Source organism: Oncorhynchus masou, chromosome 29 (assembly GCF_036934945.1).
Source record: "Oncorhynchus masou masou isolate Uvic2021 chromosome 29, UVic_Omas_1.1, whole genome shotgun sequence".
NCBI lineage: Eukaryota > Metazoa > Chordata > Actinopteri > Salmoniformes > Salmonidae > Oncorhynchus > Oncorhynchus masou.
Window position 1 is genome coordinate 62,070,182 of NC_088240.1, and position 24,146 is coordinate 62,094,327.

Below are 24,146 nucleotides of genomic sequence, written 5' to 3' on the forward strand. Positions count from 1 at the left end.
ATACTGTAAATGCAACATGCTACGCCCACGGAATAGCTCCCATTATGCCACAATACGGACTATACTGTACTCACCAAAATAGTGCATTCATATGGACTGGGTTCAGCTGATATATTGTACCGTATGTGCCATTTTCTGTTAACACTATTGAAGATACCAATCCTCAATTGTCAGATCCTCAATAACTCATCCTCAATGATCATTCCGCATTCACCGGGCTTGTAATGTATGCTGGTTGTGTAGTGATGTTGAGGTCAGGAGGTGAGCTTCAGGTCCATAGTGATCCACAGCAGCAGACTCAATCCTCCCTCGTCTTCCATCTCCGGTGAGGAGGAGTGGGAGATGTGGTTGCGGCTCTGCTGCCAGCACCGTGTGTTGTTCACTGAAGTGCTGTTGTGCCAGAAGGTTTCCCTCCCGTCCCCAAGTGCTCATATTAAAGATATGATAAAGATGGCATACCTGTAATTTGAAAACAGATGGTTTCATCTTTTGAATATTTATAACAATCAAAACAATTCCTCCTGCTATTCACCCGCAGGCCAGGAAGGTGTTAAAACATTTAATGAAAAGAAAACGGTGCCTTGTTTGTGAGGAATGCGTTCGAGATATAAATAAGGAAGAGTAGAGTCAATTGTGGAGAAGGCGAGAGGGCACAGATATAAAGCTTTATATTTCTTGAAGATGTTTTTTAACATATTGTGGAGAGCGAGAGAAAAAAGAAGAGTCATCTGTTTACATTGCCTGATTTCCAGATGCTAACTTTTAATAGTCTGTTTGTTATTTTACTTTTTGAAAGCAAACTGCTCTTTACCGTAGTACTGCACCCTGATATCAACAAGGCTGCTAATTCAGTGAAGCCATCCCAGAAAGGTTCTCTCAAACTCTGTGGCATTTGCTATAAAGGGACACACCTCTTATATTTCATTTTGATTTGTTTTACATTTGGAAAGACAAGACCAAGATTTGTGCATGACTGATAAAACATGGTCTTTGCTAGAATATTGTTGTTTGTGCACCGATATGTTTTGTTCATTTTGACAAGAAAACACAGTATTAGTGCACGTCACACCAGCGTTAATAAATGCCCTCATGGTGCACATTGCAGATCCTGAAGGTTTTCTCTCTCTTTACCAATATCTCTCTTTCAGAGTATGATCTCCTCCATTGTGAACAGCACTTACTATGCAAATGTGTCGGCGGCGAAGTGTCAGGAATTTGGGCGCTGGTATAAACATTTCAAGAAGACAAAAGATATGATGGGTAAGCAAAATGTCACACTAACACTGTCTTATCAGACCCTCCAATCACCATTCCAATACGTCTGCCCCATGTTCCCCCCCCCCTCTTCCTGGTACATTAAACACATTTTAATCACATCATCTAATGATGACTCTTCTCAGATATTTCCCTGTACACTGCTCAGGTGCACAATGTTTTCACCGTTTTTTCCTGAATCCATTCATAGTAATCTATTATTGCTTATCAGATGTAGTTTAGTATTCAGTAATAGCTGTCAAATCACAGTCTAAATTGAGGTCTGCGACCTTTGTTTATGAATACTGTTTTGGTTACCTACAAATGACATAGGGATGATTTTCCTGGCTATCATCTGGTTTGAAGTCTATCTGTTTTTCCTTGACAAAGTAGAACAAGGCTGGCTTTGTATTTTAGATAACTCAGTTAGTCCTCCTTGTCCCTGTTTGGAAATTAGGTCACATAATTCAGATACTGTCTATTTGATGTGTTTTGGTCATGAAATACTATACCAGTCATATTAATAGAGTTTAATATACAGTCATTTAGAGTATTGGTTTCAACCTACTGTGTAGAAATCCACCTTCCTATACAAGCTAGTGCTCATGTTGATTACATTCAGTGGTGGTCGGTGCTGTTTAAGATTAAGGAGGACGATTTATTTTTTATGAGCTTGGCCTTATTTCTATTACAGCATATTAGACGACTGTCATTCATATTCCATTCACCCAGCTCAATGTAACATCGATAGGTTTAGGCTACTAGTAATCAAGATGAAAGACAGTGATTCAATACCTTCTTGCACACTCTTGCTTGCATCTAGCTGATCTAGGGTGTTATCATTAGTCCAAACAGTTCCAAACGAGAGTTTCTATTGGACAAATTCAGGTAGATTTGTCGCCGTTTTGTTCCATTTGCTTCCGTTTAAGAAACGTTTTTTCAACAGAATCGGCGGAGTGAATATACCCCTGATTATCCGCACACACAGTTCACTTTCATAGCAGCCACATACAAACAGCATCATCACTTTGCTCGTTGTATAATTCCTTCTCGAATATACGCACTCCCCTCCTCTCACCTTTTCCATTCGCTTGTGGACTTCAGTGCACAACACATCAGCTGTCTGTGACCAGGTGAAAAAAACCTTTCCAAGCCAAACCTTTATACCAGAACCGTTAACTGCTACACACAGCCTACATTGTTGTCACCATATTAGCTAATGTCATAGTCAACATAGCTACTAGAATTAACACATTAGTAAACTTGCTACAATCACGCAGTACAGTGTACAGCAAGCAGTTTAGCAGTTACACTGGCTGACCTCTCTGTTTGAGCCAGGTGTTTGAGTAGGCTAAATTAGCTAACTGCATTAGCTAGCTAAGTACGTTAAAGTGAAAGTGAAAAAAATACAACAAAATATAGCTAGCTATCTCTCTCTGCTGCTTCTCTTACATTTTTGAATAAATTAATTTGTTCAAATTTGTTAAACGGTTGTCTTTCTCTCGCTTTGAGTAAACTACTCACCACATTTTATACACTGCAGTGCTAGCTAGCTGTAGCTTATGCTTTCAGTACTAGATCCTTTGATTTCTGATCCTATGATTGGGTGGACAACATATCAGTTAATGCTGCAAGAGCTCTGATAGGTACATCCTCTGGAAGTCGTCATAATTACTGTGTAAGTCTATGGAAGGGGGTGAGAACCATGAGCCTCCTAAGTTTCGTATTTAAGTCAATGTACCCAGAGGAGGGTGGAAGCTTGCTGTCCTCCAGCTACACCATGGTGCTACCCTACAGAGTGCTAATGAGGCTACTGTAGATCTTCATTACAAAACAGTGTATTTTAATCAGGTATTTGGTGATGTGAATATATTAAGTATAGTTTTACCCTTCCTCCTCTGAGGAATCGCCGCTGGTCAAGATATAAGCAGAATGTTTTCATGGTTTTGCCTGTGGACAATGTTCTGATCATGGACACGTAACACCACTGGCCCCCGACCCATCCACTTGTGTACATACACACATTTTACGTAGCATTCTTTATGGTTTATGGAAGAGTACATAAAGAATGTAGGATCTCAAGTAGCAGTCCTGTGTGTATTTAGAATGTGATATTTATGTGTACATGGGATATGAGGTGAAGCATAGTGGGTATCAACTCTGTGGCATCCCTTATGTCCACATTAACCCTTTCTTCCCCTGGTCATGTATCATGTAGATGGTATGGGGTGTTAACCCTCTCTTTCTCTCTCTTCACCTGTGCACTGTGTGTCTTGTCCTCTGTGTGTGGTGTGTGTGTGTGTGTGTGTGTGTGTGTGTTTGCCCATCTTGCCCACACATCTGTGCAGGCATGCGCCAACCCTCGCAGCTGGAGGGCTACCTGGGGACGTGTGTCCTCCACGACAGCCCGCGTGCCAACACACTAGGTACGTCACGAGGCTAAACACATACCGTCTGTGGGAACACACACTGCACTGTGTCCCTAACCAGTCCCTGCAAAAGCTGGCACCCCACAGGTGACTGTTTGTCGCCCACAGCAACACTCTCAACCTTAATATTCATGAAAGGATGCCTACTATGCGTGCCCGTTGAGTGGCAGCGATGGCATAGAGGGCACTGTTAAAAGGGAGTGTGTTAGTCTCTCCTTTGTGCTTCAGTGCCACTGTAGTTTCATAAACATACGTCTACCACCATGGGCAGTGTAGTTACATTGCCTTACATCGAGACACTGTCTGTAATTGAAAATGCGTCTGGTTAAACACTTTGAAGGGCCCTGGTCGACAGTCTCTGCTGTCAGAGTCTGCTTCTATGGGACCCAGCAAAGTGGTCTCTACTCTGTTGAAGTGTGAGAGCAGTCCCCCTATCCAGCAGGAGACAAGAGATCCATGGGGTTTTGGACTCCCTCCCTCCCTCCCTCCCTCCCTCCCTCCCTCCCTCCCTCCCTCCCTCCCTCCCTCCCTCCCCCTCCCTCCCTCCCTCCCTCCCTCCCTCCCTCCCCTCCCCCTCCCTCCCTCCCTCCCTCCCTCCCTCCCTCCCTCCCTCCCTCCCTCCCTCCCTCCCTCCCTCCCTCCCTCCCTCCCTCCCTCCCCCTCCCTCCCTCCCTCCCTCCCTCAGCCCACATCCCATTGTGTGTTTAATGTGGGGCTCTTTTGAAGCAGGATTCCCCACCAGGCCTTCTCTCCAGGGCCGGACGTGCTTTTCTGACACCCTTTTTTCCCTTCTTTTTTTTCATGGAAATGTTGTGTTTGTGTGCGTTCAGTATGTGTGTGTGTGTATTTGTGAGCATGCCCCCCAGCAATGTGTGTGAGCACAGAGTAGAGAGACAAGAGCAAATCATCACAGCCAGGGAATGCCGGGGATTATGGGAGAGATGTAATTATTACCACGTTTTTTTCCCCCTTCTTAATAATTTGTTTCGACAAATACTGAAAAGAACGGTCTTGGCCAGTTTTTATGTTCCCTGACAGTTAAGAAAATATGCTGCTATATTTGTGATTATTATGTGGATTTTTGGAGCTCTTCCAGGCACTCAAATCTTTTATATACCGCTGAAATATTGAGTTTGTGGAAAATGTTCTCCTCCTAACACCAATTGGTGCCTCTCAGAAATATGATTTATTTGATTCAATATGATTTTAGGGTCCCATGTTGGCAGTTGCACACATCCAGGTGTAAATGGTACTATATGGATTATTTAAGAGATACTATTTTAAGTTCAGTGAATGTAAATGATTAAATCTGTATGAATTCTTTAGATAGAAAACCTCAGCAGATTCTAGCAGATCCAGTTTGACAAAACCTCACATTCACTCATAGTCACTTTGATATCCCCTTAGATTTTTTTTAATGATTATTTTCATCCACAGACTTGTAATTTAGACAGAGCTCAAAATACTCACAAGCTGCCATTATGGACTTAAATATTCCCAAAATGAGAGAGACACCATAAATAGTACATTCATTTTTCCTTAGGCCTGAACAGGCTGACATATGGAAGAGGTCATGTCTAGGATGCTCCTTATACTGTAGAGCTCCCCCCCCCTCTCTCTCTCTCTCTCTCTCTCTCTCTCTCTCGCTCTCGCTCTCTCTCGCTCTCTCATCTCTCCCCTCCTCTCCCTGGGGTTATATTTAGGCCGTCCCAAAAAAATGTCATATTGGCTAGCTTCCGTACCTTGTTTTATAATTAGGGACATAAAGAGCGATTCAGGGATTATCTGTCTCCCAGTATGTGCAGACATACACACACACGAACATACGTACACACACACACACACACACACTTGTTTTTATTGCTCACATGATTGGGCCATGGACGTTCTAAACTAATTTCGGGAGCTGCCAAGGCTCTGGGGGCTGCCTGCAGGTCGCACACTGAGGCCCTTTATCTGGGGCCTGAATCTAGGCTGGGGATTTTTAGACAGGCAAGTGTCTGAACAGCTAGGTCTTATCACAGGGACACAGGTTTGTTCAGAGGCTGTAAAGTTTTGTTTCTTAGAGATTTAGCCTGATGCACTGTTTTCAATTTCAAAGTCTGTTTTACTCATCTGAGTGGGTTGGACAGTGTGCATTGGTATATTCTTTCTGGACATTTTCTGCTGTACTCTTCAGCCAGTATTCAAAGTGTTTAAATTAACCCTCTCTCTCCTCTCCCCCTGCCTCCCCTCTCTTTCCCCTCCTCCAGCAGACATGGATGGCCTGTCCGATCACTCTCCTCCGGGCCCCAACCACAACCACAACCATCTGACCTTCTCCCAACAGCCCATCCCGGGCAACACGGCCGAGCAGCCCCCCTCCTCCCCGGTTCCACCCCTGCCCCCTCCGTCCCATGGTGGGGGCCAGAACCCCGGCCGCCCGGCTCAGCTCCCCCCCGGCCTGCACCACCCAGGCCTGGTGTCCACCCCCATTAGCCCCCAGCTGGTGAACCAGCAGCTGGTCATGGCCCAGATTCTCAACCAGCAGTATGCCGTCAACCGGCTCCTGGCACAGCAGTCGCTGTCGCAGCAGTATCTCAACCACCCGCCGGTCAACCGAAATGCCCTGACCAAGCCCCTGGAGCCCCAGGTAGCCAGCAACACTGAGGTGTCCATGGAGATATACCAGTGGGTGAGGGATGAGCTGAAGAGGGCCGGCATCTCCCAAGCCGTGTTCGCCCGCGTGGCTTTCAACAGGACCCAGGTGAGGAGGGGCAGAATTTAACACTGACTCTGGCATAAATCACACATTGATGCCAATAGGAGATTTAGGGAAAGATTGCAACATCTCAGGATAGTATTATGTGCTACCAGGACTGAAAATTCAAAAATACACAACTCTTGTCTTTCCCCAAAGCACTCTGACAAAGCGCTCTGACACATCTGTCACAAGGACAGAATTGTTTTGAGTTGTAGTGCCTCAAAGTCAAACTCTGCATTCTTGTCGAAGGCCATCATCAAAACAGTTAATCTTATAACCACTTACAACAACCTAGCACCACAACAACAACAATTTAAAAGCTACCGTACACCTGGCAAGCCGCAACGTCAGAGCATCAGGCGCGGTCACGGCTTGCTCTCCCTCCGCTAAGACATGTGATTTCACTTCACAGGCAGGCAGCACAGCAGGGCCCTGACAGAGATAATGTCTTAAGATGTTCTGCATATTTTGGGGGAGGTGGCAGCAAACCTCATTACTCCTCCGCCACTTTGAAGTTGTGTGCGAAACCTCTTGATAAGAATCTATTAGAATCAGTGCGTACCGACGCTCTCTCCACAAAAACAGTTAAGTGGATAGCAAGCAGACAGTGGTGTTTTTGTGCAAATTGGCAAGCCTCTCCTTTCAGCCTTATCTCTCCGGTATGAAGAGTTCGTAATGTGCCTTTTGAGAGCCTCCTCTTGTATTACTTATTGTGCGTTATTTTTTTTTTCTCTTCCTGTTTCTGCCGTTCGTGTTAATAATGTGTGTGATGGTGTCTACGCAGAGCGGGGCGGACACACGGGAGCTCGCCGGTCCTTTTTTGTAAAAGCGGCCGATTGACTGGGGAGATTAATGGAAAGGGTTGATGGCCGGGCGCAATAAACATACAAGCACATACACAATTGCACACACACACACACACACACACACACACACACACACACACATATTCTCGCACAATCTTCAGAATACCTGTGACATGCACTCAATGTCAGTATGAAAGCTTGTCTCCCCATTCAGAGTTGATACCTCTATCTAGTTATACATACTTGGCTCCGTCATAAAGCTAATTTATTCCATTGTTCTGTAGTGTTTCACTAAGTCACAAGCACAATGTGTTTTCTTAAACTACCATACCATTAGTTAAACAGCGGAGCCACTGGTTCCAGCTCCGGTAGTTGGTGTAATTATCAACAGAACTGACGTCAAGTTGTTTATTACAAAATCATTTTGTTTATTTCCAAATCACACACCTATTGAAGAAGAGAAGCTGAAAATGGATCACTCAGTGTGTTTGCAATGGCGGATGAAAAGCCTCAGTTAAACAGTCCTGATAATACAGTGATTCCCGTAATGACAGGATTCATAGCCATTGAAAAGGAACAGCGGATACACTGATTGCTACACTGATGCTCACTGAGTCGATGTGCTGTAATAGTTACATTATCCTCATTTACTAGTAGAAACAGAATGTTCACAACGGACATGAAGTTCCTGTAGTGATGTCAATGTATGAGTCTTCTCAGGGCTTACAAATAGGGCATCTCTGTCTCCCTCTCTCCATCTCCCTCTCTCTCTCTCCTCTCCCTCTCTCTCTCTCTCTCTCTCTCCCTCTCTCCATCTCTGTCTCCCTCTCTCCATCTCCCTCTCTCCCTCTCTGTCTCTCTCTCTCCATCTCCCTCTCTCTCTCTCTCTCTCTCTCTCTCTCTCTCTCTCCCTCTCTCCATCTCCCTCTCCCTCTCTGTCTCCCTCTCTCCATCTCCCTCTCTCCCTCTCTGTCTCCCTCTCTCCATCTCCCTCTCCCTCTCTCTCTCTCTCTCTCTCTCTCTCTCTCTCTCTCTCTGTCTCTCTCCATCTCCCTCTCTCTCCTCTCTGTCTCCCTCTCTCCATCTCTCTCCCCCTCTCCCCTCTCTCTCTCTCTCTCTCTCTCTCTCTCTCTCTCTCTCTCTCTCTCTCTCCCTCTCCCCCTCTCTCTCTCTCTCTCTCTCTCTCTCCCTCTCCCTCTCTCTCTCTCTCTCTCTCTCTCTCTCGCTCTCCCACTCTTCCTCCCAGGGCCTGTTGTCTGAGATCCTGCGTAAAGAGGAGGATCCTAAGACGGCCAGCCAGTCTCTGCTGGTCAACCTGCGGGCCATGCAGAACTTCCTGCAGCTGCCCGAGGCCGAGCGAGACCGTATTTACCAGGACGAGAGGGAAAGGAGCCTGACGGCTGCCTCGGCCATGGGACCTGCACCACTCATCAGCACCCCGCCCACCCGGCCAGTGCAGGTATGGAACGAACAGGCAAGCATGCACACAGACAGAGCAGCGTGGACACGAACAAACACATTTATTTTGACCTTAAGTTGTACAGCAAGTGCCACTATCCACCCCACTCTTAAAATAGGAAGCAACTCAATGACGACAAGTTCTGTGGATTAGTGAATCTCCCCCAGTCTGTCAGTCAGTCACTTCCTCATTCAACTGCCTGACCACCAGCTCTCCACTGTCTCTCCCACAATCAAAGTCCTTTATTGGACAGGTATGTGGCAACTTTTCCACTTAAGCACATTTTGAGTGCGGTCGAGTGTGTCTGGGGCGGAGAGAGCCAGACAAAGACCTCCTCTGTTCAGCCTCAGACTAAAGACTGCCTTTTATTTGGGAGAGTGAGAATGTCCCTGTGCCACCCATTGGCCAAACAGGGAGGCCCTTTTTACTGCATGGCCAGATCACAGTGGCCGTCCTTACAAAACTGGAAGGAAAGGGAAGAATCACACTCTGAACCAGTGCTTTTAAACTTGGAAAAGGACACTTTGCAGTTCACAGGTCTTCCTCAACAGTCAGTTGGCTGTGAAAGCTGGACATGGAAAAAGGGAGAGAGAGCCGATAGAGGGAGAGAGACAGACACAGAGAGGGAGACAGAGTGAGAGAGAAAGCGAGAGAGAGATGTCCCTCGTACAACGACACGTTGACCAGACTCGACCATGTTTCTGCTATCAGACATACCTCTGTTCAGGCCCTAATTCTGTTTATTTCAGTGTCGTCCATTTCAAACATGTGGATCAGGAGGTGCACACACCTTTCTGGATTGAATAATTGTGTTAGTCAAATTCCAGGGATTTCAGTTTGTATTCTAAAAGCATCATTTTATGGGGCAGTACAGGACACACAGACCTTGTAGTTTTGTTATAACGGGTTGATTCTAGATAGGTCACATCTAAACTTCCACCATTTACTATACCGTTTTTTACTTCTTGCTGAACATGAAACATCACTGTATTATATGATCATCAGCCCTAATATGCGTTTTTCTATTCTTCCCTTCACATATGACTGAGTCCTATCATGGTAGGACTAGCCCTGGCCTGGACATATGCCAGACTCCCACTGACAGCTCCTAGAGAGTATCAAGTAATGCATTGGGAGATTTAGCCACATAAATCAGTCAGGGTGGCAATTGAGCTGAGACAGGGAGGCTTTTATAGGCCTCCTAAAAAATGATGCGGTGGTATGTTTCTCATGTGTGCCCCTGGGGGGCTTCAATGCCCTCACCGGTCTCTGCATGTCCAAGGCTTAGCAATTACAGCTACTAAGGAAAATGTTGGTAGTCAGTACACACACTGACACCCCTCGCCTACTGAGTCATAAATGGTTAAAAAATATGCCCAGGAATCTTAAGACATTCCAGTTTACCACAAATTTTGGGTCCATTATCTTTTCATAATCACCAAAATGGCTGTTAAATGTCTAGGCATATGCGTTAAACATTTATTTGAGATTTTTACTGATTGTTTTGGGCAAGTTTGTAAACTGATAAGATTAATACTGAGTAATGAAATTATTGCCTACAAAAATATTTTAAAAAATACAGTATTCACACAAGTTTTAAAAGGATTTCCTCTGGACTTTGCATATGAATGACAACAAGCCACGGAATAATGTTGATTCAATTCCATGTGTCTCTCTGCAATCTGATTTCTGATCAGTTTAGCTTCATCAATGAGACTGCAGTGTACTAACGTTGTCATTGCACATGTAATATACTACCGTTGTGTTGATACAGCCTAACAATTTGTTGTTGTGTGTGTGTGCGTGTGTGTGTTGTTAAATCCCTTTTCTGAGGGTGGAACTAAACAAACATGTCTCTGTTGCCCCAGCAGCCCAGGAGAGAAGACTGTAACAACGTCAGACCTGAGGACTGGAACCCCAGAATCCCCGTGGGCATCTCTCCTGTAAGCAAATGAACCATCTCTTTGTGACACTTTCACCCTTCCTGTACTGTATCAATAACATTGTTATTCATGGTTATCGTAATAATGTATGTTGTGACATTTTATGTAAATAGTAGCATGATTTGTTCGTATCACTTTTAGAAATTAGAATTTTAGTATTAAGTATTTAGTTATAAATGTAATAGCTTATTAATAAGTAATTCAATGAATAAAAACATATTTATTAATAGTTCATCAATTGTTTATTAATGCTTGTTCATAAACGTTATTATAAAGTGTTACCAATATGTTTTCTTATATATTCTTATATATGTTAAGTGAAGTTAATTAGAGAAATTATGAAATGTATGAAAGAATTGAATTTGAAATGGTCTCCCATGTTTTAAACATAGTTCACTTTCCCTCCTTTATCTACCTGGACAGATCCCCGAATCCAGAAAACCCGGCAGCATCACCTTGTTTTCCAACCCTTTTGCTGACACCCCTTACCCTGCCCAGGTGAAGGCCTCTCCGCTCCCCAGCGAGTGGAACGGCAAGACGGAGAGCTGCATCCTCAACATCAACTCCTCCATCTATGACGAGATCCAGCAGGAGATGAAGAGGGCCAAGGTTTCCCAGGCTCTGTTTGCCAAGGTGGCCGCCTCCAAGAGTCAGGTACCATGTAACGGCCATGACTATGGTTGCCATTTTGGTACACATAACATACAATTCTAGGCCAGAGGCCAATACGAGCACTATTTTGGTACAGACACACAGACCTGCAGAACAACACCACAGACAATAAGTATTATTTTCCACTGTGCCACGAAGTAGAAGAGGGTTAACCGAGAAACTTGTATCATTTCTGTGAGAAATTGGCACTCAACATTTAAACAAAATATAGAACAAAAGAATGTCTCAGGCGATATTATTGAGAACGTATGTTATTAAACTATTAGTTACAGTTCTGTGGATGTTCCAGCTTCAAATATAATGCACACATCAATATTTACAGAGCTAATATTTTAATTTCATGCCTGGACTTGTCGAGGAGACATTTTGGCTCCTTCCCAGTGTGGTTGATGAAACATTAGAAAACAAAAGAATAAAACACGATATAAAACCAGATCTGGAGACATTCACCAGTTCGGGGGTTCAAAAACTGAAGCGCCACATTGTGCAACTCTCCTCTCTTCTCCGACTGGTGATTTATCGCCATAATGACATATGTCTCCTTTATTGTGGGTTTAGCGAACAGCAGACAGTGTTTCAACACAAAACAAACCTGTTTATATTAGCTGTGTTCTGAATGACTCTGAGCTAAAGCGGAGCCTGTTATCTCGCCCAGGGAACAACCCACTCGTTGAATACCGGCTTGTGTGAGCAAAATTACCATCAGTTTAACTCTTATTAAAACTAATTAAAGAAATGCGGAGCAAGCCGTTATTATTAAAGGGTTCATATATCGGTGGAGTTGAAAATGTTTCCACAATTGTTACTTGATGAAGAAAAAGAAAATAGATTAAACAGGGGCCAAATTATCTGGAAATATCTGTGGAGGTTGTTTTTTTTCCGCTGATTGCGATGATTATAGGGCCAGATACCTTTGTTTTAGCAAATTGCAGTTTGATGCACAAACCATTGTTTTTGTTCAGGAGTTCAAAGACTTTTTGGAAGAGAGGAGAGGAGAGAAGAGCTGGAGAAAAAAAAATATTTTCTCAGGATTATCATTTGTGAGTGAACAGGTTTCCACTGTCTTTCCCCTCTCTCTCTCTCTCTCTCTCTCTCTCTCTCTCTCTCTCTCTCTCTCTCTCTCTCTCTCTCTCTCTGTCTCTCTCTCTCTCTCTCTCTCTCTCTCTCTCTCTATGTCTCTCTCTCTCTCTCTCTCTTTCTCTCTCCCTCTCTCTCTCTCTCTCTCTCTCTCTCTCTCTCTCTCTCTCTCTCTCTCTCTCTCTCTCTCTCTCTCTCTCCTCTCTCTCTCTCTCTCTGTCTCTCTCTCTCTCTCTCTCTCTCTCCCTCTCTCTCTCTCTCTCTGTCTCTCTCTGTCTCTCTCTCTCTCTCTCTCTCTCTCTCTCTCTCTCTCTCTCTCTCTCTCTCTCTCTCTCTCCCTCTCTCTCTCCCTCTCTCTCTCTCTCTCTCTGTCTCTCTCTCTCTCTCTCTCTCTCTCTCTCTCTCTCTCTCTCTCTCTCTCTCTCTCTCTCTCTCTCCTCTCCTAAGTTTCTCTCTCGTCGCCCTGCTTCACCATTCATGGCGATGGAGGCGGAGGGTGTGAATGTGAATTGAGCAGCAGATAAGAAGTGTGCTAATTATGCCTGTGAAAGGGGGCCTGGGAGAGCACTTATCTCTGGCTCCATCTCATAATGGGCGCTCCCCGGGCAGCTGGTGCCCCTCCCGGCCCAGGCCCACACCACCACCGGGGGCAGTGGCGGCTCCACTCCGCACCAGGCCCAGACTCAGAACCAGAGACCCAGGCCCTGCACTTTAGCCCAGTGGGGGTTGCTGGTGCTGGGGTTGGAGGGCGAGGGCGAGGGAGTGAGGAGCTGGTGGTGGTGGATGGTGGTGGGGGGTGGTGGTGAAGGAAGGGTCCATCCATTGGGGTGCAGACTGGCAGGAGAAACGGGGGTTTGGGGGCGGGGAGGCTCAGTCTCGATACGGAGGCTGGCACATGCGTGTCTGATTGGTGTGCCATGCCTCCTCTTCCCACTGCCACCCCGGCACAGTGCAGGAATTCTCGGTGGTCGCACGCTTGCATGTATGCTGCCCACCACCCTGAAAGAGCTGGCGAATGTTGGGGGTTTGGAGGACAGGAGAGCTTGGCTCAGGCAGCTATTGTGTGTGTCTGTGTGTGCATTTGCCTCGTCTAGCCCTGCCACTGTGAAAGATAGATAGAATGAGGAGAGGAGGGGAAAGGAGGAGCGGGGAGAAGAGGGGAGGAGATCTGAGAAGGGGAGCAGAGGACTGTGGAATGGGAGAGGGTGGGAGCAGTGGTGGTCCCCTGAGTGGGAGAGCTCTAAGCAGGAGTTTAGAGATTGGCTTACACTCCAGTGTGTGAGATTGGCTTACACTGTGTGTGTGTGTGTGTGTGTGTGTGTGTGTGTGTGTGTGTGTGTGTGTGTGTGTGTGTGTGTGTGTGTGTGTGTGTGTGTGTGTGTGTGTGTGTGTGTGTGTGTGTGTGTGTGTGTGTGTGTGTGTGTGTGTGTGTGTGCGTGTGGTGTGCATGGGTGTGTTGTGTGGGGGATGGGGTTTGGAACACAGCCATCCTGTCCCCTCTCAGGGCTCATAACCACAGCAGACCTCTCTTTCTGCCAGTCTTTAACTGGTAGGTCTCTCTCTCATATTCATAGTAGCATTTAGCTTACCTTTTTAACCTCAACATTTTGGGTGCAGTGAGTAAGTACAATTGAAAATCTCCATTCCGCTGCTGGTTGGCATCAGGTTCAGTCATGCAGCCTACAGGATATCTTGAGACTGCAGCCTATTTTGATTAATTTGTACAGCTATACATTACATTAAGATAGAATCCAGTAACCCTTCATATTTCATTTGTATCAAATTTCATTCTTATCAAATTCAAAGTAGAGCCAACATTCAGCTGTGGGAGATGTGCTGTATACTAGTTTGAGCAGGTTGATAGAGGGTAACTATAGTATTGAGGTAGCCTTTGTTGATGATGTAGTCTATTGGTTTGAAGCCAGCCACAGGAGACAATGCCGCCAGAATCCTCAGCTAGCATTAGGTGACGCCCCTTTAGTTATAGCGTTCGGAGAGATGGATGCTAGATTTTGATGAGAGCCCTTGTCACTGCTAACAAAGCTGCACCGGTAGAGGTGGTGGCTAGGTAGCTATCTGTTTTAGCTAAAGAAATGGAGGCTACCCGTATTGGCTAAGCTAACAGAGAGGGTGTTTAGCTAGCTGTATGTTGTTGGCTGCTAAAGGAGCGGAAGCTAGCGATGGGTGGCTAGCGGCGGGAGGCTAGCCGTGGGGAGCCACTGACATGGCTTTGGTGTCTAAACTGCCTGACACACATCCTGAGAGGGAGCTGTGATTGTCTGTATCAGAGTCCCTGCTGTCACACAACAAGCGATCCGGGAGCTCCTGCGCCACAGGGCTAGCACTCATACCCCCCACACACACACACACACAGAGTGACCAGTGGAATACAAAAAGAAACGCCACCACCAAGTGCCTATCTCTCTCTCCCTCTCTGTCACTCGTTCTCTCTCTCTTCCCTGGAAGAGGCTACGCTAATTAGCCAGGCTCTAATGAGACAGAATGGCACTGATCTGGTCCGCCGCTGCGCCACCGGGGGTTGGTGCAGGGAGGGGGGGGCTGGTGTGTGCCATCTGTCACCCTGCGCCCGCCTGGCACGGAGCTCTCCGGGGGGGAGGGGGGGAGGACACTGACTGCCTAGCTGGTCTGGAATGGAAAGGTGGAGAGTGGGAGAGAGGGAGGGGAGGAGGAGGGTGGTGGAATTACTGGACCTGCCCCCCCTGCCTATAATTTCTGAAATGATTCATATCCTGGGTTAGTGGAATCTGTGTTGTTGTTTTTGACTGGGACAGCTTGAACGCTGTACATCCATCCCACTCATATGACCCAACCACCTCCTTAATACTCATGCATGGACCCCTCCCATCCTACCAAACCTGTCAATCAATTCTCACCAGAAATGTTGGGTTCCTCTCTCTGCTGAGTCTAAAGGGCAGATGTTACGGGAGATGATATTTGGAACGTAGACTCACTGCTTTGACAGAATTGAATAATATCTGATCTTCTGAAGCAGGAAGCGCCTAGGGAGAAACTGGGCTTGACCACCTACACCATGAGTCATGAACCTAAAGATAAAAAATGTGAGGGGTTTATAACTTTTGAAGTCCTTTTCCTTCATGGATAATATGACTGTGGTGCTGTTATAGGGCTGATTCAGAGTGAAGTTATAAATCACCTCCCAAAGTTTCACTTCTGTTTCTGTGGTGTAACGGCCAACAGAAAATCTCCATTGTTTGTTTACAGACTCCGGATTTTCTCACTGCGAACCTGAGGGAGATTAGAAATGAGAGAGCATCACCAAAAGTGAAATAAAGGCCACGACTGTTTATTAATTGATTTATTTATTTATCCGGTTGCTTGGTTATTAGGTTGCCAGGGAAACGGTGGCAGATCCTCTATATTATTAAAGAGACAATTTCTTGAACCGGAGACCCAGATGTCTGAATAATTAATTTAGTGTATGAATTATGTTGCAAAAGGCAGTTCCTCCTCTTCCATCTGAAAATAGCATTTTTGTAATTGTTTAATGGACAGAGGAATCCCCACCAGCACCTAACCCACTGCCTCTCATTTCATCAACCACCTCTAACCCCCCCTCCCCCCACTGAGCATGCACATACCTCTCTACTGTACTACTCAACTGTCTGGTTCTCTCTCTCTCTCTCTCTCTCTCTCTCTTTCTCTCTCTCTCTCATTCACACACCCGGTCTCTCTCTCTCTCTCTCTCTCTCTCTCTCTCTCTCTCTCTCTCTCTCTCTCTCTCTCTCTCTCTCTCTCTCATTCACACACCCGATCTCTCTCTCTCTCTCTCTCTCTCTCTCTCTCTCTCTCATTCACACCCCCCCCTCTCTCTCTCTCTCATTCACACACTCTCTCTCTCTCTCTCCTCCTCTCTGCTCTTTTGCCCAACTCCATCACACCTACTGTACCTACCTCTATCCCCACATTTCACTCCCCGACATTTGCCCCCTGCTGTCCGAAGTCTGAGGTCGCTCTCTCCCTCCACGCCCCCGTTGCTTCTCCTTCCCAGGCCGGGCTAACAGTGTGGGGAGAGCCTCGCTCCAGCCCCAGCCCGTTCCCACTATCTCCTCTGACAGACCACACAGGGCTTGTTCTGAGGCCCATTCTGGCTAATCTGATCAGGCAGGCAAATACGCCGGGAAAAGCGCTTTAATGATCCCCCTAATTACCTCAAGTCAATACCAACTGTATTATTAGACTCGGGGAAAATATTCCATTAGGGTGCCCCCTGTGGGAGTCCCCCCCGTGCACACCGATGTCACGCGCCGCGCGCCCCCATGCTTGTAATTAATTTTATTTACACACGCAGGAATGCACAAGGTCGCACCTGCAGCCCGGAGCCGCCCGACTCGGCCCGCCTAATCAGATCTGTCATAATTACCATTCTGCATGCTTCTGACACACGCCGGGAAATATTTCAATTTAACTACAGCCACTAGCTCCGGCAGATGCAGCGTGGGGATGTGTATGTGTGTGTGTGTGTGTGTGTGTGTGTGTGTGTGTGTGTGTGTGTGTGTGTGTGTGTGTGTGTGTGTGTGTGTGTGTGTGTGTGTGTGTGTGTGTGTGTGTGTGTGTGTGTGTGTGTGTGTGTGTGTGTGTGTGTGTGTGAGAGAGAGAGAGAGAGAGAGAGAGAGAGGAATTGCATGGGGAGACATCAGGACCTATTCGAGTGCTTGTGTACTCCCGCTTTCTATTTTTCTCTCTCTCTCTCTCTCTCTCTCTCTCTCTCTCTCTCTCTCTCTCTCTCTCCTTCTACTTGTTTCTCTTCAGACCCTGTCTCTCTCCTCTCTCTTACTACGCACATGATGCCACAAAGTAGACTTCTCACACTGTATAGCTATGACTTTCCACATCAGTTCTCATTTCATACAGAGGGTTAAGACGTCCCTCATACATATCATTCATTGAGACCCTATTTGGAGATTTGAGCAAATGTAACAGTCCCTTCCATCTGAAAGCAGACTTGTAGACCAATTACAGATACGGCTTTAGCTGACATACACAATTTGCAGGTTTTCTGCTATTTTAATCCATAATTCACTAAGATCAGCCATGATTTATCAGCTTAATTATGCTCTGATATTAGCAATTAAACTCCAGCTTTGAATTAAATATCAATCAAGTGCTTATAATTGATGGAATAACACTCCACGTAGGTGATTGGTGTGTTCCTTGTTCAGGTGCTGCTTAGCTCTGAAACTTTCTTCTTCTCTCTTCCTCTTTTGTAAGTTGGCGGTCCTTTGTGCATTCATTCACTCTCTTACTTGTTCTCCTGTTTCTGTAGCTGCCTCAATACTGTTGTAGACTCCATAAAAGATGTAAACTGAGGGATACTATAATGTTGAAGAGATTTTACTGGACTCTCTCTCTGTTATTTAATAGTTCTCAAAACTGGAATAGCTTGATATATTTTTTCCACAGTCAACTGAACATGCCTCCTAATGTTTGACAAAGAGACCCGGCATACAACATAGTGTTTGGTTTGTTATTTTGTAGCCTGGCAGAGCAGAGCACAGATATGTCAAGTTCTGTATTTGAGGATTTTTACATTTTTATTCACCTGCTCTGGTCGTTCTGTCCCAGTTCTAAGTGTTCCCATTTTAGGAATTCATACTGCAACTGCGACATTCTGTGACGATGAACCGATTGCCATTGTTCTGAGAGTAAATGCTGAGAAAGAGAACGTTTCCTGCATAATCATGCTTTCACTCCGCAGCATATGTGCAATGGAGATTTTCGAGTCTGCTATTGTTGGCAACTGGCGCATTGTGATGCGAGAGGGCATGACCTTTCACTCGGTAAACGCTGATATCACATGTTTCCCAGCTGGTGTCTTTGACATCATATACCTTAGTCTGAAATGTGTCGGTCAAGACTTCCCATGTTGCAATTTGAAAATGAATGCAGGGAAACAGGTTGCCTTGTTTGTTTCAGATTGAGAAGATGTGGGTATGTATGCATACTCTACTCTTGACACTCCTGCAAGGGGTTAGGTAACCAATCTGGCAACCGATTCGAAGAAATTCCACTTTGACAAAACATTAATGCATGTTTTTATGTAGCTACAGGTTAAACTCTGTATAAATGTCCAAAATAAGGCATTTAAATAACAGATTACATTGTATTCTGTTGAGCAATATGTTTCCTACTTAGGATTCACAATTTGACTGGATTGTTTTGTGTACAAATCCTTCAACACAAATCATCACTTTTAATTTGTTGTTTCTAAAGAGTGTTAATTGATAGATTTGTTCTACAGTACAAATGCTCGTGGACAGTCAGGCCCCAGTCCAATGAGTTCTATTGCAGGGAGTCAGATGGTTGAGTAATGAACAGTCAAGAGTATTACCGTGTATTTCCATGTGCAGACCAATCCCCTGCAGGATCAGTGAGTAAACCCCAGGACCTGGTGTAAATAATGCAGTGGTGCACATAGACATCTGCGTGAGCTCTTTCACAGTTCACTCGACTTGTGTTACCAATTACTTCAGGTGAATCTTGAAAACAATCACAAAACATAATAGCTGTATACTTACATTGAGGAGTTTTCCACAACAGTCACGGCCTTCATCAATAAGTGCATACAGTGCCTTCGGGAAAGTATTCAGGTCCCTTGGATGTTTTCCACCTTTTATTACGTTACAGCCTTATGTGCTTAGGGTCATTGTCCTGTAGGAAGGTGAACCTTCGCCCCAGTCTGAGGTCTTCAGCGGTCTGGAGCAGATTTTTATCAAGGATCTCTCTGTACTTTGCTCGGTTCATCTTTGCCTCGATCCTGACTAGTTTCCCAGTTCCTGCCGCTGAAAAACATCCCCAAGGCATGATGATGCCACCACCATGCTTCACTGTAGGGATGGTGCCAGGTTTCCTCCAGACGTGAAGCTTGGCATTCAGGCCAAATAGTTCAATCTTGGTTTCATCAGACCAGAGAATCTTGTTTCTCATGGTCTGAGAGTCTTTTAGGTGCCTTTTGGAAAACTCCAAACGGGCTGTCATGTCCCTTTTACTGAGGAGTGGCTTCTGTCTGTCCACTCTACCATAAAAGCCTGGTGGAGTGCTGCAGAGATGGTTGTCCTTCTGGAAGGTTCTCCCAGTTTCACAGAGGAAATCTAGAGCTCTGTCAGAGTGACCATCAGGTTCTTGGTCACCTCTTTGACCTAGGCCCTTCTCACCCGACTGCTCAGTTTGGCCCGGTGGCCAGCTCTAGGAAGCCCAGGGTGTGTTGGGGACCTTCAATGCTGCAGACATTTTTTTGTTACCCTTCTCCAGATCTGTGCCCCGACACAATCTCGGAGCTCTACGGACAATTTCTTAAATCTCACGGCTTGGTTTTTGCTCTGACATGCACTGTCAACTGTGGGACCTTATATAGACACGTGTGTGCCTTTCCAAAGGCAATCCAACTATTTGAATTTACACAGGTGGACACCAATAAAGTTGTAGAAACATCTCAAGGATGATCAATGGAAACAGGATGCACCTGAGCTCAATTTGGAGTCTCATAGCAAAGGATCTGAATACTTACGTAAATAAGGTATTTTTGTTTTGCAAAAATGTTTAAAAACATGATTTTGCTTTGTCATTACGGGGTATTGTGTGTAGATTGCTGAGGATTTGTTTTAAATGTAATCCATTTTAGAATAAGGCTGTAATGTAACAAAATGTGGAAAAAGTCAAGGGGTCTGAAAACTTTCCGAATGCACTGTAGACAATGTCATCCCCACAGTTACTATAAGAACATATCCAAAGCAAAAACCAGGCTTTACCTACTGGGCGAGAGCTACCGCTTACAAGAAATGGGACACGGACATGGACGCATGCAAGAAAGCCCGCTACGACCTCCGATGAGACATCAAACACGCAAAAGGACAATATAGGAGGAAGGTGGAATCCTATTACACCGGCTCCGATGCTTGTTGTGTGTGGCAGGACTTGCAGACGATAATGGACTGCAAAAGGAAACACAGCCGTGAGTTGCCCAGCCATGCAGAACTCCCAAACATGCTAAATCCCTTTTATGCTCGCTTCGAGGAATATAACACTGTGCCTTGCGTGAAAGTTGCTGTTTTTCCAGATGACTGTGCGATCTCGCTCTCCGTGGCCGATGTGAGAAAAACGTTTAAACAGGTTAACAATCACAAGGCCGCGGGGCCAGACAGAATACCAAGGTGCATGCGCAGACCAGCTGGCAAGTGTCTTCTCTGACATTATTAATCTCTCCTTGTCCCAGTCTGTAATCCCAACATGTTTCAAACTGACCACCATTGTCCCCTTTCCCAAGAGCTCTAAGGTAACCTGCCTAAATGACAATTGTTCTGTCGCACTCACATCTGTAGTTATGAAGTGCTTTGAAAGGCTAGTCATAACACACATCAACACCATTATCCCAGACACCCTACACCCACTCCAATTCACATATCGCCCCAAAAGGTCCACAGAGGATGCAATCTCAATTGTACTTCACACTGCCCTCTCCCACCTGGACAAGAGGGGAAATAACTATGTGAGAATTCTGTTCATAGACTACAGCTCAGCGTTCTACACCATAGTTCCCACCAAGCTCATCACCAAGCTTGGGACCCAGGGAATGAACCCCTCCCTCTGCAACTGGATGCTGGACTGCCTGATGGGCCGGCCCCAGGTGATGAGGGTAGGCAACAACACATCTGCCACGCTGACCCTCAATACGGGGGATCCTCAGGTGTACATGCTTAGTCCCCTCCTGTACTCCCTGTTCACCCATGACTGCATGGCCACTCACGACTCTAACACTATCATCAAGTTTTCTGACAACCCGACGGTGGAAGGCCTGATCACCGACTGGCTGCATCACCGCCTGGTATGGCAAATGCACCGCCCTTGACCGCTATGCCCTACAGAGGGTGGTGCGGACAGCCCAGTTCATCACTGGGTCCGAGCTCCCTGCAATCCATGACCTCTATATCAGGCGGTGTCAGAGGAAGGCCCGAAAAACTGCCAAAGACTCCAGCCACCCAAGCCATAGACTCTAAGACAGCATCTACCCCCAAGCCAAAGACTGCTAAATAGCAAGACTGCTAAATAGTCAATGAATGATACCTGAACTATCTGCACTGACTCTATCTGCTCTGACCCTACGCACACTCACTAGACGATATATACACCCTAAATTGACACTCCCACACAAAACCCACACACATTCACGTACACTACATACGTACACACACACACATAACAAATACACGCATTCCGACACAACACAAACACACATACATACACATTACACACACACACACTTTTATATTCATCATATGGTGCTGCTACTCTGTTCTATATTTTTATTATTTAATAGTCTTATTATTATCTATCCTGATGCTTAGTCACTTTACCCTGCCTTCATGTACATATCTACCTCAAATACCTTAATATTATCTATCCTGATGCCGAGTCACGTTACCCTGCCTTCATGTACATATCTACCTCAAATACCTTAATATTATCTATCCTGATGTCTAGTCACTTTACCCTGCCTTCATGTACATATCTACCTCAAATACCTTATTATTATCTATCCTGATGTCTAGTCACTTTACCCTGCCTTCATGTACATATCTACTTCAAATACCTTATTATTATCTATCCTGATGTCTAGTCACTTTACCCTGCCTTCATGTACATATCTACCTCAAATACCTTAATATTATCTATCCTGATGTCTAGTCACTTTACCCTGCCTTCATGTACATATCTACCTCAAATACCTTAATATTATCTATCCTGATGTCTAGTCACTTTACCCTGCCTTCATGTACATATCTACCTCAAATACCTTAATATTATCTATCCTGATGTCTAGTCACTTTACCCTGCCTTCATGTACATATCTACCTCAAATACCTTAATATTATCTATCCTGATGTCTAGTCACTTTATACCTTCATGTACATATCTATCAAATACCTTAATATTATCTATCCTGATGTCTAGTCACTTTACCCTGCCTTCATGTACATATCTACCTCAAATACCTTAATATTATCTATCCTGATGTCTAGTCACTTTACCCTGCCTTCATGTACATATCTACCTCAAATACCTTATTATTATCTATCCTGATGCCGAGTCACGTTACCCTGCCTTCATGTACATATATACCTCAAATACCTCGTACAATGATCTGGTACTGCTACTTCCTGTATATAGCTCCAAATCGATCTGGTACTGCTACTTAGTGTATATAGCTCCACAATGATCTGGTACTGCTACTTCCTGTATATAGCTCCACATTGATCTGGTACTGCTACTTCCTGTATATAGCTCCACAGTGATCTGGTACTGCTACTTCCTGTATATAGCTCCACGGTGATCTGGTCCTGCTACTTCCTGTATATAGCTCCACAGTGATCTGGTACTGCTACTTCCTGTATATAGCTCCACAGTGATCAGGTACTGCTACTTCCTGTATATAGCTTCATTCTTGTGTATTTTATTTTATTATTATTTTTAAACTCGGCGCATGTGACAAATACTATTTGATTTGATTTGACTTATTTGTACTACTTACTGTACTTATTTGCTTCAAAATCTTTACTCATTGTTTAATTATGGAATGAGTGAGATGGGTAGAAGGCATCCCAACTCTAGTCAGCACTGGGAATGCATGCTAAGAGTGTAGGACTTTTCAGGATGGCCACATGGTAGCTAGACCTCCAATTCTCCCGGGGAAGAATAGTTGAGTTCAATTAAGGGCCTCGACCCCATTTCCTCCTCGTTCCCACCCCTCTCTTCTCTCCACGCCAAAGACTATTTGAATAGGCGCTCGGACCTGCCTTATTTGCATATTAAGATTTCCTTACACACACAAAACATTGGGTCTGTTTTCCACAGTCAATTTTTGATTATTGTTGCGGGAGATTCACATATGCCGAGCATCAAGCAGGTCGGCATTTCCCGTCAACAGATGGGCATGGTGCCGTATTTACAACCCAGTGCACGTAACTGTGTGAACTCGCTCTAAGGTGTACGCTCTTGCAGAAGAGAAACAGGTTTGAACATACTGTGTTATCAGCTGCATTTATCTGCATAGTATTGTCTGCTAGTGGAGCTGGGCCCTATGCCAGGTTCAAGGAGGGAAAGACAATAATGCTTTGTCTCTCCTACTTTTTATTTCTCTCTCCCTCTCGGACACAGAGATGTGAGTCTGGCTCTCTGCAGCTTTCTGCAGCTCTCAATCCCTCCTCTGACAAGTTCCACAAGTCCAGCCACAACAATGGATTGCAATCTTTTTCTGTCACAGGTTTTTGTTTTTGTTTCCCCCTCCCGTAAAATATGTTTTGCTTCTACAAGGTCAAATGTGCTTTTGTTTCAGAGTAGACAATGATTGTATAAAGCACCATATTCAATTTGATTGTGTTATAATCCCCCCCCCGTAACAAAAAGAGAATCAGAGTTGGTCGACATCTGCCGGCTTATTTTTCGGTGGTGGACTGATGGGGCTGATAATGACCAAATGAGATTAGAGATAGGTGTTGGCCCTGCCGTGTGACTGTGGAGGCAGGCCTCTCTATCTCTCTCTCTCTGTCTTTTCCATACAGGGTTTCACAGCAGGGTGTTATTTATTGATGCAGTAGTGTGCGTCCATGTTGTGGAGGGGGAAGGGAGGGAGGGGAAGGGAAGAGGGGTGAATACCGGGCTGTTCCCTGACAGAGCGGGCCTATGCTCTCATTGGCAGCTTGTGACTGCTGCAGACACACACAAACATGG

At 45.3% G+C, this 24,146-nt stretch overlaps 1 protein-coding gene across 11 annotated transcripts in view; it reads left to right on the forward strand.

The window, feature by feature from the left end:
• LOC135520205 (DNA-binding protein SATB1-like) overlaps positions 1 to 24,146 on the forward strand; it is a 56,556-nt gene that overhangs the window by 25,037 nt on the left and 7,373 nt on the right. For 4 of the 11 annotated variants that reach the window (XM_064945582.1, XM_064945581.1, XM_064945586.1 and 1 more), the window contains exons 6-11: positions 1,149 to 1,260; positions 3,603 to 3,680; positions 5,936 to 6,429; positions 8,479 to 8,706; positions 10,563 to 10,634; positions 11,058 to 11,288. In XM_064945582.1, coding sequence (XP_064801654.1) covers positions 1,149 to 1,260; positions 3,603 to 3,680; positions 5,936 to 6,429; positions 8,479 to 8,706; positions 10,563 to 10,634; positions 11,058 to 11,288 — 1,215 coding nt within the window. Of the gene's footprint in view, positions 1 to 1,148; positions 1,261 to 3,602; positions 3,681 to 5,935; positions 6,430 to 8,478; positions 8,707 to 10,559; positions 10,635 to 11,057; positions 11,289 to 24,146 lie in introns of all 11 variants that reach the window. The other 7 variants (XM_064945585.1, XM_064945590.1, XM_064945588.1 and 4 more) reach the window with 5 other exon arrangements.